The sequence below is a fragment of the Apium graveolens genome, chromosome 9 (assembly GCF_009905375.1).
Source record: "Apium graveolens cultivar Ventura chromosome 9, ASM990537v1, whole genome shotgun sequence".
Lineage (NCBI taxonomy): Eukaryota > Viridiplantae > Streptophyta > Magnoliopsida > Apiales > Apiaceae > Apium > Apium graveolens.
The window spans coordinates 28245475-28263057 of NC_133655.1; the positions used below are offsets into that span (position 1 = coordinate 28245475).

General features: G+C 36.0%; 1 protein-coding gene across 1 annotated transcript; it reads left to right on the top strand.

Annotated features, from left to right (window-relative positions):
- The first annotated feature begins 216 nt into the window (after positions 1–216).
- Positions 217–881, top strand: LOC141685163 (glutathione S-transferase T3-like). The gene is made up of 2 exons (XM_074490282.1): positions 217–411; positions 453–881. Exons 1-2 carry the CDS (start codon positions 217–219, stop codon positions 879–881), a joined length of 624 nt encoding a protein of 207 aa, XP_074346383.1.
- The last annotated feature ends 16702 nt before the right edge of the window (positions 882–17583 follow it).

Sequence of the window (17583 nt, forward strand, 5' to 3'; positions counted from 1 at the left end):
TAATTTTCAAAATCTAAATTCTCAATACCAATTTTCACATTCTCAAAATTCTCAATTTCCATTTTCATATCCTCAAAATTCTCCATATCTGTTTCTATTTCCTCCATTTTTAAATTCATAATTTGAAACCCAACAAACACCTATCAATTTTCAAAATTCTCCCGAAACTCAAGTCCTGGCCTTTGTTCAAAAAATTATTATTGATCTAAATGATGAATGAGAGGAACCGAAGAGGTACGAGAAATTATTGATCAGTGGAATTTGGTTGAGCATAAACTCTTAATCAGTGCATGGTTGAGTGTGTCAATTGATCCACTAATCGGTACTGATCAAAAAGCTGAAGCATTTTGGGACCGAATTCATCAGTATTGTGAAGAATATAATACTAGTGTCATTAAGAGAGGAGTTATGGTAATAAAAAAAGGTGGCAACGAATAAATGAAGGTGCTCAGAAATTTGGATCGTGTTACGATGAGGCTCAGCGAAATATCGGAAGCGGTTCAAACTTGGAAAACAGAATTGAAGAAGCTAATGCACTTCATTTAAAATATTACAAGAAGAAGTCTAACTTTGAGGGTCATTGGTGTGAGCTACGTAGACATCCCAAATGGAGAAAACCTGCAACTAGTGCAAGTTCTAAAAGAACTAAATTAAGTAGTTCTAGAGCATACTCATCAGAGGGAAATAATGATACATCAACATCTGATGATTGTGAACCGGTTCGTCCTAAAGGTATAAAAGCAACTAAAAAGAAGGGAAAGGGGAAGGCAACAGCTGCAGAAGTTGAAGAGTATGAATCTTTACAAGTTAATGACTTGAGAAAGATGAATATAATGGATACAATAAATGAAATTCGTCAAAAAGAAATTGAGACACGATAAAAAGAGCTTGAGGCGAAGCAAGCTGAGATGGATTTACAAGTCAATTTGGTGGATACTACTAAGATGAATGATACTCAGCGAAAGGCTCATGCGAAATTTCTTGAGAAAATTATGGCAAAAAACTAGGGTTTATCATTTCTTGTTTGTTTTTATTTATTTGTAAACTAGTCGTTGGAACCTAGTAGTTGTTTTTATTTGTTTGTAAACTAGTGGTTGGAAGTTAGTGGTAGTTTTTATTTGTTTGTAAACTAGTAGTTGGAAGTTAGTGGTTGTTTTTATTTGTTTGTAAACTAGCCGTTAGAATATATTCATTTTTACCTTCTATATAAAGAGGATGTATCATCTTTTTCAATTCATATCAACATGAATCAAACACCCACATTAGAAAGCGTCACCGAAAAATTCACTGAAGAATTTATTGAAGAGTTTGGCGATGACACTAAAAATCATCGCCGACTCGAGCTCTTTCATAAAATATATGGACAAAGCTCAACATCCACGCCTCGAAAAAGTATTTACAGAGACCGGAAGCAAATCATCATCGTCTAGTGAATGATTATTTTTCACCAAATCCAGTATATCCAGAAAATATATTTCGACGAAGATTTCGCATGGGAAGACATGCCTTTCTTCGTATTGTGGATACTGTTTCAAATTTTGATCCATATTTTCAATAGAGGATTGATGCACTGGGAAGAAAAGGTTTATCACCTTTACAAAAATGCACTGCGGCAAAATGCGTATGATGGCGTACGGCGTATCTGCTGATATTGTTGATGATTATGTTCGTATTGGAGAGAGTACTGCGGTTGAATGCTTGAAGAAATTTGTGTCTAATGTAATTACGATATTTGAGGGTGAATACTTACGAAAGCCGAACTCAAATGACATGCAACGTCTATTACAGATGGGTGAGGCTCCTGGCTTTCCTGGTATGATGGGCAGCATTGATTTCATGTACTGACAATGGAAAATTTTTCCAAAAGTATGGAAAGGAATGTTCATGAGTGGTCATAAAGGAGTTGCAACAATTATACTGGAAGTAGGGTTGTAAACGAACCGAGCTGATCGTTAGGCTCGACTCGACTCGACTCGTTTAATTTGACTCGACTCGACTCATTAAGTAATCGAACTCGAGTTCGAACAAGAAAATATGCTCATTTAGCTTATCGGGTCGATCTAAGTTTTACAAGTGGTCGACTCGAACTCGACTCGAGATCGACTTGACTCGTTAAACTCGAATCGATAAGCAATATGCATAAAAAAATCTAAATATATACATGAGCATGCTATATTCTCTCTCGTGTCTTCTTGGATCAAATAATGACATAAATGTTTTAGATCGGTCACCAGTATTTGATAATGTGCTACAAGGTCGTGCTCGAAAGGTAAATTATACTATCAACGGAAACAATTATAATATGGGATATTACTTAACAAATGGAATATATTCAGAATGGGTAACATTCGTTAAAACAATACCACGTCCACAAGGTGAGAAAAGAAAATTATTTTCAAAATATCAAGAAAGCCAACAGAAAGATGTTGAACGAGCGTTTGGTGTGTTATAGTCTCGTTTTGCAATTGTACGTGGTCCGACACGCTTTTGGGACAAAGCAGATCTTGGGAGAATTATGAGAGCATGCATCATAATATATAATATGATTGTCAAAGATGAAAGGGACACATACGCCACTCGATTTGGTCCATTACCAACTTATGATGATGCAACAAATGACTTATCACATCCAAACTTAGGTGAAGAACCTTCTATACCGTATGAAACATATATTCAAAACAGTATGCAGATGCGTGATAGAAGGGTACATCGTCAGCTACAAAATGACTTGGTTGAGCATATCTCGCAATTCCACGAGAATCGTTAATTTTTTTATTATAACGTTTAAAAGTTAATGAGTATGCTCTTTTTTATTTCATTATTTTTAATAATATGATGCATTTAATTACTGGGACATGTTTTTTAATTTAATAATAGTTTTAAAAAAATTAATCACTTTAATTTAATTATTACAATTTTAATATTAATAAAGTAAATTTAAAATCAAATTATAAAATCATTTTATTAAATATCTATATTATAGTATAATAACCAGAATGGGGTATAATTTGGTTCAACGGTTATTCCCTAATTTTAGTTATTAAAAACGTAAATAAATAATGTTATATATCCGCTAAACTACTAAATTGTTAAACTACTAGACTTAGAGTAGATATACTACTAAATTACGACCACAACTTATTCTATTATTAAAAAATAAATAAATAAAGGTATATATTCGCTAAACAAATAAATTCTTAAACTACTGAACATAGTCTACTTATCCTACTAAACTACGATCACATGTTTTCCTATTGTTTTTATTATAAATTTAGAATTGTTATATATTTATATAAATATTTTAAAATTATAATATGAAAGGATAAATAAATTTTTTAAATAATAACATGAACCTGTGCATGGCACGGGATTTAAGCTAGTATATAATAATAATAATAATAATAATAATAATAATAATAATAATAATAATAATAATAATAATAATAATAATAATAATAATAATAATAATAATAATAATAATAATAATAATAATAATAGAGACCCTAAAAAATGTGGAAAGTAGGCTTTGCACGGGAGGGATTGCATCATCGTAAGTTGGCAGCTGACCAAATCAGTTTCAATAATGTTGCCCATGTTTGAACCACTTCCCACTACTTCTTCAGCTTTTTCGTAACTCGCTCCATATTTTTGAGCCCATTCATACATTTATTGCCATATTTTTTTTTTGTAGCTATTGCTCCTCTTTTGATAAGTCCGGGATTACCCTCTTCACAATATTGGCGAATTCGATCCCAAAAATTTTCATTTTTTTGATCTGCGCCGATTATAGGATCAGTAGCTACATTCAACTTTGTACTAATTAAGAGTTTATCTTCACTCCATTTCCATTGGGTTATATCATCTCGCTTATTTTCGACTTCAATAACATCACCGTTGAGATCAATAATGTTAGTAGCATTGAAAGTGGAAACTTGTGAATGTGGAGAATTTTCACTAGTAATCGAATTTTGTTGAATTCCGAATTGTGGGTGTGCATTTTGAAAATTTTGGACAAAAGAAAATTGAGAATTTTGTGGATACGGAAAATACGGATTTGGAAATGGAAACTGAGAATTTGGAGTTTAAGAATTATAATTTGAATTTTGTTGGTTGGAAAATTGATAATTGTCGATATTTGGATTTTGACTATACGGGAAAAAGTGATTTGGGAATGAATATGGGTGTTAAATATTCGGGAATTGAGAATTTTGTGGGTTTGAGTTTTGTGAGTTTGAAGGTGAATAGTTATTTTGCTTCATTTTTGATAGGATAATAAAAGCTTATTTGAAGAAGTGAAAAAGTAAAAATGGACTGAATAAAATCATAAGGTTAGTATTTATAGTGTTAAAATCTTAGAACGTTAAGATTTTTAAAAATTTTAATGTTATAATTTTCATAAGGGCGGCTTTACTTTTCAGTTTAAAATTTATTTATCGGCTTTAATACACTTAAGTGACAAATTGATAAATAAGTTGCATAGTATAAATAATAAAATATTACATTAAAAGGACAAAAAGGAAAAATGGGACAGGTATAGTAGATTTATCTGTATCCGCAATCGTCGGATTCGAATACGGATAATTGTTATTTCTAGAGAACTAACAATGAGATTTACAGAAGGGGGGTTGAATGTAAATCTCAAAACTTTTTCAAGTTTTGAGCAGTTTATAAAGACTGTGTGTTCAAGATGAACAAGTGTGTGAATTGCTTTAAGCTGATACAGACAGATATATATTCAAACACAAATGTAAAGAACACAATAAACCTTTAAAAACTTTTCTGGTGGATTTGTTGTTCCACCAGAGATGGTATTTCAGAAATTCTGTGATCTAAGAATTTGATCACAGCTGCATCCTAGTACAAACTAGATAATTTTTCTCTCAAGATTTTTCTAAACAGCTCTGGAAAAATTCTTTTCTAATTACTAGCTACTACTTGGTTTTTATATTACCAAGTTTACAAGTGAAGACAAGGATATATAAAATAATAAAGTAAGATCTCCACTTGTTTCTTCTCCAGTTCACTCCAGTACTTTGTTGACTTAATGCCTCTTTATACTAGAGTAGAACGGCTGCTTTTTCTGATGTTCCTGAAATTAGGCTGCCACATTTCAGTTATCTCTGTTCACCCACGTGCCTCTGTTTGTAGGTACAACTACCACTTATCAACGGTTAATCAACAGAACATCTGTTGAAGCTTTCATCCGTTGATGCACTCATCCGTTGAAGGATGTTATCCGTTGAAGCTTTAGAGACATCCGTTGAAGCTTAGCTTCTCATCCGTTGAAGGTCTTTAAGTCATCCGTTGATACCACTTCATTTATACAAAATTACAAGGCATGAAATATTTACAATTGGCCTTCCTATCTGCATATCTTCTAGTAGTCAACATGACTCATAGTTTCTCTCAACTTCTAAGAATTACATCTTAAATACAGAGACTGAAATATGCTACAACACTAGACTTATTTCTAAGTAAAGCTACACCATCAACGGATAGCCAAAGTGGTCTTATCCGTTGAGGCTATAGACACTGAATTTCTACTTAAGTGTTTTGTTAAACATATCATCAAACTAATGCACATATATTCCTAACAATCTCCCCCTATTTATGTCTATAAGAATTGTAGGCATAAATTCAGGGTTATCTTGATGATAACAAAACACTTAACAGATATATGAATTGAAACTAAGTAGAAATTTGAAAATGCTGCAAAAATGTATGTACTAGGAGGAAATTGAAGATTTACAGTATTTCCAAGGATACTCCTTTAGCCTGAGCAAATCATCTTTTTCTTCTTTGTTCCCTGGTTTTCTTTCCTAGCCCTTTGTCATTTTCCTCAATTTGGAGTTGGAGTTGTCTGAAGAATTCAGCTTCATCTTCAACACTGATATCCAACTTAGATTGCATTTCCTTGAGAGTTTCATTGCTGGCAATCTTGAGTTGGTCTTCAAGTCTGAAAAATCTTCTGGCTCCTTTATCATCTCTAAATTCCATCAACCAATGAGGTGATTTGTGAATTGTAATTCCCCTTTCTTGAATGAGTAAAGCCCTGGGTAAAGCACTGGGCTCCTTCCAAGTTTTCCTTATATTGGCAATCTTGTTGAGAATTTCAGTCTTGGCAGTTCTGGTAAAGCCAGAATCCTTTTGTATAGCTGAAAAGACTCTAATCAAGGTAGAGTAGCCTTCATTCAGAATCCTGTGGAGAGGCCATGTTATTTCCCCAGCTCCTTTGTATCTGAACACTAATCTCTCTGGTAGCTGTCTGTAAGCAGCTATTCCTCTTACATCCTCCAGCTCATCCAGATAGAGTTCAATGTCTGAAATTTCTTTTATGTCACAGATGTGAACATAATCATCTTTAGAAATGGATGGCTTAGGCTTAGGCTTTTGTTTTTGAGTGAATTTCTTAGAGGTTATGGGAGGTATAGATTTGGGTTTTCTTTTCTGTTTCTTTGGTAGTGGAAGAGTGGTTAGAAAGGTAGGCAATTTGATGGTGTCCCAATCAATAGGTTCCTCTTTTGGAATGATTGGTTCACCATGGATGTTTATAGTGGGATCAGCAACAAGAGGTTCAGGTATGGAAGGTAGTGGTTTAGATATAGATTTGGTTACTTCAGTATTATCTTCACTCCTTCTATGTGCCTTGGCCTTTCTTCTGTTTCCCTTCTGCCATTCCTCTCTTTCTTCCATACTCTCACCAAATATACTCCCAAAAACCTCATCTAGGTTTGCAATCTTGTCTTCACCCCTGACTTCAATTCCTTTCTCTTCTTCAACTTGACTTGACTTTAGCTGTTGTTCAAGCTTTGCTTGTGCTCTTTTGTCAGCCTTTAGTTGCTTGACTTCTTCCTTCTTGGCTATTGAGAATTTGGGATGTCCTTGCATCACACATATGCTCTTTCCCTCTCTAGAGATAATAGCCCTATTTCTCCTTACAGCCTCATCCATGGTTTCTTTGAGATAAGCAATACTCCTACCTAAAAGCTTGTTCTCATCAGCTTTTGGAGGAGGAAAGTCCACTTCTTTTAAAGGATTCTTTGTAGAGTCCTTATTGGATCTTTTATTGGGCTTGAGAATTATAGCTTGTAGTTCTTTGGAAGAAGCTTCTCCATCCTTATGTCTCCCTACTGGCTTGAGCTCCATGTTGATTGGTTCAATCTTTGTGCTATATTTCACAGATGTTGATTTATCTTGTGTAGAGCCAAACAACAGTTGCAACCTTTCATCAATTCTCCTCCTTTGCTCTTTCACTTGAATTTCAGCTGCTGCTAGCTGAATCAAATCAATTCCATCAGGCTTTCCTTTGATTTGAATGATTGGAGAAGTAGTGATGGCAGGAACTAGCACTTTAGATATTTTGATTTTTGTAGATGGCTCTCCTTCCCCTTCCCTTTTACTCTCCCCCTTTTTGTTATCATCAAGGAGAGGGGTCAAGCCTTGTGCTTTTGCCAGCTGCATTAGGAGACTGGTTTGAGATTGTTGGTTGTGAAGAATGGTGGCCACAGAATCTTCAATAACTTGAACTCTGTCTTCCAACTTGGCCAGCCTTTTCTCAGTAACTGATTCCTTTTTCAATCTCAAAACCAAGTCCTGCAATGTACCATAGGGCATGACTGAATCCAATTTTTCAGAACTGTAGGATTTCAAGTCAGCAATATCCTTCCTGAGATCATCCATACTCAGATTCTGCTTTACTTGCTGCAACTTCATGAGATGCAGTGAGTCCAGGTGAGCTTGAAGGATAGCCTTGATACTTGCATGTGAAGTGTTCTGAATGGCCTGTTGAATAGTGTTGATTTGTTTGACTAAGGAGACATTGAATTCCCCTGATCTATACTCCTTTGTCAAAGCCCATTCAGGTAGATTTGGAATTGAACTAGGGCCTTCATCTCCCCCTAAGTTCATGCTTCCATCAAAAGAAACAGAGTCATCATCATCAGAATTTACTCCAAATTCCTCAGATGGCTCACCAGCTGTAGAAGGCATCTTGTTAATAGCAGCTTTATCCCTTTGAAGAGATTCTGTTGTGTGTACTAGATGTAGTGTCTTTTCTGCCTCCTCATTGCCCTGAGCAGCCAACATTTGATAGGCTGACACAGGATGAGTAAAAGTGTCAGCATCCAAGGAAATGTTATCAATTACAGCTTTGTAATGTTGCTGAAATTGTCTTTCCTTTTCAGCATCATCCACAATCATTGACTCACTAGCAATGGCTGGTTCCACCCTTATATCTACTGTACCTGCCTTTCTCTCTTTTTCTCTATTTTCTTGCATCAGGGGCTCCCCCTGGCTCACACAACTCACTCCCTCACCTTCACCTACTAAGGTGGTACTCCTCTCACTTACTTTTGCCATGCTGGAAGAAATAGCATGCATTTTTGAGCTCTCAATCTCTCCTTTTGCCTGGGAGCAACCCAGCCTCTCACTCAAATTTTTACTCCCTTCCCTCAATCCTAAGAGTGATTGCACAGTATTCATTTCTTCTACACTTGGAATTGATTCAGTTATGTGTGGAGAGACTATCAACGGATGTGGAATATCCGTTGAAGGTGAAACTGATTTATCAACGGATAACTGCTGTTAAGCTTATCCGTTGAAGAGCAACCACTTGTCAACGGATGAGTGATATCCGTTGAAGAAGGAAAAGAAGTTGAAATTGAAAGTGATATAACTGTTGAATCTGTGTAGATTGATTTGAGATGTGGTGACACAGATCCTTCAATTATATCTGAAAGAATTTGCGGGTGATCCAACAAATCATCTAAGAGATGATGATCACCTGTATTTGAGTGGGGCTCCTCCCTGAGTTGTAAAGAGGGAGAATCAGGAATTGATGGGAATAACATATCCACATCCAGAGATGGTGATGAAGTGTTTGGTGATTGATGTGTGATTATTGTGAGAGAATGGGGCTGTGACTCCACATTTATTGGAGCCACATCAAACTGAGTTTGAGAAGGCATAGATACAGATGGATGTATCTGTGCAGTGTGTGCACCCTGTGTAGAAGATTGGGTTCTAGCCTTCTTTCTTCTAATAAAAGCTTTTGTTGGTGAGTGTTTGGCTTCAGTGTCCCTCCCTCGTTTGTTCTGTGTTCCTGGTTGGGAACTATTTTCAATAGTAACATCCTTTTGGGAGGATGCAACTAGGGATGTGCTAGATACCTTTTCAACCACCACAGTTTTTTGAGAAACTGTGGCTTGGCTAGCTTGGGAAGCACTTAACTCTCCTTCCTTATCCTGGGGGTTTCTTTGATGTTCACCCCTCCCCTCACCACTCACACCCTGTTCACTCCCCTCAGGGTTAATGGTTGGTGTTACAACTGTTGTCTTTTGAGAAACAACAGAGGTGGTTTTCTTTGTCTTTGATTTTGAAAGTTTAGTTTTGGTGACCTTGGTAGAAATCTGTTGGGGCATTGTCACAGATTTCATGGCCACACTAGAAGATAAAGAAATAGAGGGGTTGGAAGAAGTAGGAGTTGTAGAAGCAATTACCTCACCTACCTTAGGTGCATTCATGATTGGTAAGTATACCAATGGCACACTGCTGTTGAGATCCATTCTCAATAAATCTGCAAGAACTCTTTTCTCTTGTGCCCAGCACTTGAGTTTATTATTCTCATTGATTATGACCAAACCTTCAGCAACATGGTTAGCCAATAACATAAAGAATCTAGCATAATAGATGTTATTAGGTCTATTAGCTTTGTTACCTAATCTAGTACCCAATTCTAGCATCACATAGTTGCTAAGGTTAAAATACCTATCAGAAACAAGCATATAGAGCATATTAACAAGAGATGAAGTTATGGCATCAAAATTACTGATTTTCCCAGAGAAAACCTTTATAAAGGCATCCCCAAGAAAACTCCATTCTTTCCTAAGGCCTTTTCTTCTAATACTCCCTAAACTAGCAGAGTTAAGAGAATAACCTATGGAATCTAACATGATGGATACATCATTATCAGTGTGTGGTGTCATGGCATTGTTCTCAGGTAATTTAAAACATGCTTGTAAATCATCACAGTTAATACAGTGATTTTTACCTTTGAGAATGAAGGAGATAGTCATATCTATGGAGTTGAACTCAGCAGTTGTCCAAATCTCCTCAACTACTTCACAGTAAATCGTTGGGGCTTCCAGCATTGCATAGCTAAGTTTACAGTTTTTGATGAAGTCCATCATTTTGTGATAGTCTGAATGGGCTTCATTCTTTTCTACCAAAGCTATGAAATTGTTCTTTTCATAGATGAACCCAGATTGAGACATAATTTTCACGACTGGTGCCATTGTTGTGAGTAGAAATTGCAGAGAATAACTTGAAGGTTTTGCAGAGAGAAAATGGTAAATGCTTGAAATTTTAAGAAAGCGTAAAGTAAAAATGAAAAATCAGAAGGGCTTATATGCTTTTAAAAAAAAATAGTAAAAGATTAATCAATAAGTATATGTTAGTGAATTTCAGCCGTTTAAGAATAAACTGTAAGTATTCTAACAACTACCTTTAAAACCAATACATACAGATGTATGTATGAGTATCAACGGTTAAGAAATTAGAATCAACGGCTGTGAAACACCTGAATCGACTGATGTGATATTTCAACGGATAAGGCAAATTGTCATCCGTTGAAAGTTACTTCAGTTTTATCTGTTGACGGATAAAAATTCCAGAAATGTATTTGTCTTTCAACGGATAATGAATATCCGTTGATGGAGCAATTTTGACTTTCAACGGATAGGAAACATCCGTTGATGGTATAAGCTTTGTTAAAAGTCAAATTTGTTCTAGCAACTAATATATTTCAGGCTTCAATTCAAATTGCAATAAGGACATGAATTTTAAGAGTAATTAAGCATACCTAACTCACTTACTAATCTTGTGAATGTTGATTCATCAAGTGGCTTGGTAAATATGTCTGCAATTTGTTGTTCACTTGGAACAAAATGTAGTTCCACTGTACCATTCATGACATGCTCCCTAATGAAGTGGTACTTGATATCAATGTGCTTGGTTCTTGAGTGCTGTACAGGATTCTCTGTTATGGCTATGGCACTTGTGTTGTCACAAAAGATAGGAATTCTATCAACATGAAGTCCATAGTCAAGGAGTTGATTTCTCATCCATAACACTTGAGAGCAGCAACTTCCAGCAGCAATGTATTCAGCCTCAGCTGTAGAAGTAGAGACTGAATTTTGCTTTTTGCTAAACCATGATACAAGCTTGTTTCCCAGGAATTGGAAGGAGCCTGTTGTACTTTTCCTGTCTATTTTGCAACCTGCATAGTCTGCATCTGAATAACCAATTAGATCAAAGCCAGATTCTCTAGGATACCAAATACCTAAATTTGGTGTACCCTTGAGATATCTGAAAATCCTTTTGATAGCTATTAAGTGAGACTCCCTAGGATCAGCTTGAAATCTAGCACACAGACATGTAGCAAACATTATATCTGGTCTGCTAGCAGTTAAATATAAAAGTGAGCCAACCATGCCTTTATAACTTGTAATGTCCACAGACCTTTCAGTCTTATTTAATTCAAGTTTGGTGGCAGTGGCCATGGGAGTTTTTGCAGATGAACATTCCATTTAAGTCAAACTTCTTTAAAAGATCATGAATATATTTAGTTTGACTAATGAAAATTCCATTACTAACTTGTTTAATTTGTAAACCAAGAAAATAGGTTAGTTCTCCCATAAGGCTCATTTCATAATTACTTTGCATTAGCTTAGCAAACTTTTTACAAAGTTTATCATCTTTAGAACCAAATATTATGTCGTCTACATAAATTTGAACAAGTATACTAGAGCCATTAACATTCCTAAAGAAAAGAGTTTTATCAACAGTACCTCTAGTGAAGTGATTCTCCAAAAGAAATTTTGATAAGGTTTCATACCAGGCTCTAGGTGCTTGCTTCAGTCCATAGAGTGCTTTCAACAGATAATATACATAGTCTGGAAAATTTGGATCTTCAAATCCTGGAGGTTGACTTACATAGACTTCTTCCTCTAATTTCCCATTTAGAAATGCACTCTTGACATCCATTTGATAGACTTTGAAATTGGCATGAGCTGCATAGGCTAGAAAAATTCTGATGGCTTCAAGTCTTGCAACAGGAGCATATGTCTCATCAAAATCTATTCCCTCTTGCTGAGAATAGCCTTTAGCAACCAATCTGGCTTTATTCCTTATGATAATGCCATTTTCATCCATCTTGTTTCTGAATACCCATTTTGTGTCAATAGGACTCTTGTTCTTTGGTTTGGGTACCAGCTTCCAAACTTGGTTTCTCTCAAATTGGTTTAGCTCTTCCTGCATAGCTAATATCCAATCTGGATCCAATAAGGCTTCTTCCACTTTCTTAGGTTCCTCCTGAGATAGAAAACTACTATACAGACATTCATCTTGAGTAGCTCTTCTTGTTTGCACTTTAGATGATGCATCACCAATGATCAGTTCAAAGGGATGATTCTTGGTCCATTTCCTTTGAAGTGGAAGATGTGCTCTAGATGAGGTGGCCTCAGTATTGTCATGATGTGAGACAGAGTGTTGACTAGTTGAAACTCCCCCTGAGTTGTTGGTCCTTTGCAGGGAACTTGGAGTTCTATCAACTGATGATGTAAATCGATTATCCGTTGATAAACTATGATCAACGGATGCTTCATTTAGTACTTCAACGGATGATACACCATGTCTTTCAACGGATACTGCATTGCCTCTATCAACGGATGCAGAATTCTGACTTTCAACGGATGCAGTATTTTGTGCATTATCCAAGGGCATGTTTTGAATCCCTTTTGAAGTGTTATCTCCATCAGTCTCCTCTTCACTATCATCACAATATATCTCAATGTTGTCAAATTTGAGTCTCTCATATTGTCCCTCATCTGTTAGTCCATCAATCTTTTTATCATCAAACACAACATGCACAGATTCCATAACAATGTTGGTTCTTAGATTGTAGACCCTATAAGATTTTCCAGCTGAATAACCAACAAATATTCCTTCATCAGCCTTTGCATCAAACTTCCCTTTATGGTCAGATTGATTCCTTAGTATAAAGCATTTACATCCAAAGACATGAAGAAAGTTTAGAGTTGGTTTTCTTCTCTTGAACAACTGATAAGGAGTCATGCCTTTAGCTTGATTGATCAAAGAGATATTTTGAGTGAAACAGGCACAATTAACAGCTTCAGCCCAGAAATATGTTGGTAACTTTGATTCTTCAAGCATTGTTCTGGCAGCCTCAATTAAAGATCTGTTCTTTCTTTCAACTACCCCATTTTGCTGAGGTGTTCTTGGAGCTGAGAACTCATGCATGATTCCATTTTCTTCACAGAACAGCCTCATTGATAAATTCTTGAACTCAGTTCCATTGTCACTCCTGATATTCCTAACCTTCAGGTCAGGATGATTATTGACTTGCCTGATGTGATTGATAATGATTTCACTTGCTTCATTCTTTGATCCAAGAAAATAGACCCATAAAAACTTTGAGAAATCATCTATAATCACTAAGCAATATCTTTTTCTTGCAATTGACAATACATTGACTGGTCCAAACAAATCCATATGTAGCAGCTGTAATGGTTCATCAATTGTTGTTTCAAGCTTCTTTTTGAATGATGCTTTTCTTTGTTTGCCTTTCTGACAAGCATCACACAAACCATCCCTTGAGAATTCAACAAGAGGAATTCCTCTTACTAGGTCCTTTTTGACTAGATCATTCATTGTCTTGAAATTCAAATGGGATAGCTTCTTGTGCCATAGCCAACTCTCAACTAAACTTGCTTTGCTGAAGAGACAAGTAATAGATTCTGCATTTGCAGAGTTGAAGTCAGCTAAGTACACATTTCCTTTTCTAACTCCAGTTAGAACCACTTTGTTGTCTTTCTTACTAGTGACAACACAGGCTTCAGAATTGAAGGAAAATGTATTCCCTTTATCACATAGTTGACTGATGCTCAGTAAGTTATGTTTGAGACCATCAACTAATGCAACTTCATCAATGATGACATTCCTTGTTGAAATCAAGCCATATCCCATAGTAAACCCTTTGCTGTCATCTCCAAAGGTTATGCTAGGGCCAGCTCTTTCCTTAAACTCTGTGAGCAGGGAGAAATCTCCTGTCATGTGTCTTGAACAGCCACTGTCCAAGTACCATAGATTTCTTCTATTTCCCTGCACACCATAAAATCAGTCAATTTGATTTTGGTACCCAAGTTTCCTTGGGTCCATTCTTGTTAGCCTTTCTCCTAGACTTCATTCCTCCTGCATCTCTAGACTTAGGTAACTTTGAGTCAACCTTGGTCTTGGATGTAGTTGGTTGAGGTGTAGGGTTAGTCACAGAATCATTTAGCATATTTGGAATATGATAAGGCATGGATTGTGCATACATGTTATTCCACATAGGCATATTGTATGGCATTTGAGGCATACTAAATGCAGCAAGATAAGGATTGTTAAAATATGGCATGTTTGCAAAATGTGCATAAGGATTCTGTTGAGACATAGTAGGCATAGCATGTAGAGATGATGCAGACATGTTAGGCATGGAAGAGGGTACAGTTATGGGGGTTTTCTTAATAGATTTGCAATTAGCAGATAGATGATTAACACTACTACAATGCACACAGCTTTTTCTAGGAGCATACCTATCAGGTGTGTAATTGTTATGTTTGTTAACACCTACCTTCCCATTTCTGTTAAATTTTCTTTTAGTTTCCTTTTTATCCTCAACCATCTTGAGCCTATTATTTAACTGTTCTAAGGTCATGTGCCCTATATTCACCTTACTGACATCTTTGGATGTGCTTGCTTCTTCTTTAACAAAGTTCTTGGAAGTTGAACCAAACTTTTTGTTGAGTTTCTTTAGATTTTCACTATTAGAAACATCTGCCTGTTTTAATTGAGGAACCTTCAACGGATGCTCATTTTCTTCCTTCAACGGATAACCTTCATCATCCGTTGATTCCACATCTGTTGACAGCCCATCAATTAATTCCAGTTTCTTTTTGTTTTTATCCCAGGCAGTTTCACAGAATGATTCAATTCCTTGGACCTTGGCAATTTGAGCACTAACATCCCTAGATGTTTTCCAGGCTTTAATCACCTCTTGCTCTCTCTTTAATTGATTAGAAAGTATTTCTATTTTCTTAATAGATTCAGCTAGTTCATTCTCAACAGATATACAATGCAGCTTGGTTTTCTCTAGGTCAATCAACTTATCTTCTAACATAGCATTTCTATTACTTAAAAACAGATTGTTCTCTTTAATCCTACTATTTTCTTTAGCAAGAGATTTAAGAGACACACGCAAATGATACAATTCAGTAGACATGTCATTAAAAGCATCATTGCACTCTTCTTTAGTAAGTTGTGTTACATCAGTAGTGATTACCTGAGTTGTTACCTGATTGCTTGATGAACTAACTTCATTTTCCTCAGAATCAGCCATGAGAGCTAAGTTGACATACTCCACATCTTCATTCTCTTCCTCTCCATCAGCTGCCCAATCTTTTTCTTGAGTAATGAAAGCCCTTTCCTTTTGCTTGAGCAGATCAAAATATTTCTTCTTGTAATCTACTTGGTCAAATTTCTTCTTTTCAGAAGTTGGCTTTCTGCACTCATTTGCAAAGTGTCCACTTATACCATAATTGAAACACTTGAACTTTGATTTGTCCACCATGTTCTTATGAGGTTTAGTGGCTCTAGTGTTTTTCTTAAACTTCATCTTTGCAAATCTCCTGGACAGAAATGCAAGATGCTCATCAACACTATCAGAGTCATCTTGACTGGAGTTGTCTTCATTCTCAGCAACTTGCTCTTTTCCTTTGCTTGATTCCTGATATCTTGTACCATCTTTGGAGTTTGATGTAGATCTCACAGTTTCTTGTCTGCATTCCCTCTCATTTTCAGCTACCAATGCAACTGAACTTCCTTTCTTTCTCCCCTTCTCCAATACCTCATCCTGTTCCAACTCTAGTTCATAAGTCTTCAAGATTCCATATAATCTTTCAAGAGTGAAGTCCTTATAATCCTGAGAGTTTCTTAAGGAGACAGTCATGGGTTTCCATTCCTTTGGCAGGGATCTTAAGAATTTAAGATTTGAATCCTTCACCTGGTACACTCTACCATACAGCTTCAATCCATTCAACAGCTTTTGGAATCTGTTAAATGTGTCATTTAAAGATTCATTTTCTTCAAAATGAAAATACTCATACTGTTGAATGAGAAGCTGCATCTTGTTCTCTTTTACTTGTTCTGTACCTTCACACAGCAGCTGAACTGTGTCCCAAACCTCTTTGGCAGTTGAGCAATTTATCACATTATCAAACATATCCTTGTCAAGACCATTAAACAAAATGTTCATAGCCTTCTTATCCTTGTGGACTTCTTCTGTGTCTTCCATTGTCCATTTTGCTCTAGGTTTTGGAATGGATTGACCAACAGCAATTGTGGTCGTAGCAACTGTGGCTACTTTGTGGGGAATGTGAGGACCATTCTCAATACAGTTTACATAACCTTCATCTTGGGAGAGTAGATGAAGGTGCATTTTCACCTTCCAGTGGTGATAACTGTCTCTGTCAAGAACTGGGATTTTTACTCCAATATCCTTCTTACTCATCTTTGTTAGATTCCAAGATCTTTAAACTCTTTGTTTGTCAAGAGCCCGCTCTGATACCAATTGTTATTTCTAGAGAACTAACAATGAGATTTACAGAAGGGGGGTTGAATGTAAATCTCAAAACTTTTTCAAGTTTTGAGCAGTTTATAAAGATTGTGTGTTCAAGATGAACAAGTGTGTGAATTACTTTAAGCTGATACAGACAGATATATATTCAAACACAAATGTAAAGAACACAATAAACCTTTAAAAACTTTTCTGGTGGATTTGTTGTTCCACCAGAGATGGTATTTCAGAAATTCTGTGATCTAAGAATTTGATCACAGCTGCATCCTAGTACAAACTAGATAATTTTTCTCTCAAGATTTTTCTAAACAGCTCTGGAAAAATTCTTTTCTAATTACTAGCTACTACTTGGTTTTTATATTACCAAGTTTACAAGTGAAGACAAGGATATATAAAATAATAAAGTAAGATCTCCACTTGTTTCTTCTCCAGTTCACTCCAGTACTTTGTTGATTTAATGCCTCTTTATACTAGAGTAGAACGGCTGCTTTTTCTGATGTTCCTGAAATTAGGCTGCCACATTTCAGTTATCTCTGTTCACCCACGTGCCTCTGTTTGTAGGTACAACTACCACTTATCAACGGTTAATCAACAGAACATCCGTTGAACCTTTCATCCGTTGATGCACTCATCCGTTGAAGGATGTTATCCGTTGAAACTTTAGAGACATCCGTTGAAGCTTAGCTTCTCATCCGTTGAAGGTCTTTAAGTCATCCGTTGATACCACTTCATTTATACAAAATTACAAGGCATGAAATATTTACAATTGGCCTTCCTATCTGCATATCTTCTAGTAGTCAACATGACTCATAGTTTCTCTCAACTTCTAAGAATTACATCTTAAATACAGAGACTGAAATATGCTACAACACTAGACTTATTTCTAAGTAAAG

Excerpts from the sequence above, each read along its gene's own strand:
- LOC141685163 (XM_074490282.1), top strand. The coding sequence starts at position 217 with ATGAGAGGAACCGAAGAGGTACGAGAAATTATTGATCAGTGGAATTTG. Across the intron at positions 412-452 it reads TCATTAAGAGAGGAGTTATG|AAATTTGGATCGTGTTACGA; the intron begins GTAATAAAAAAA and ends GAAGGTGCTCAG.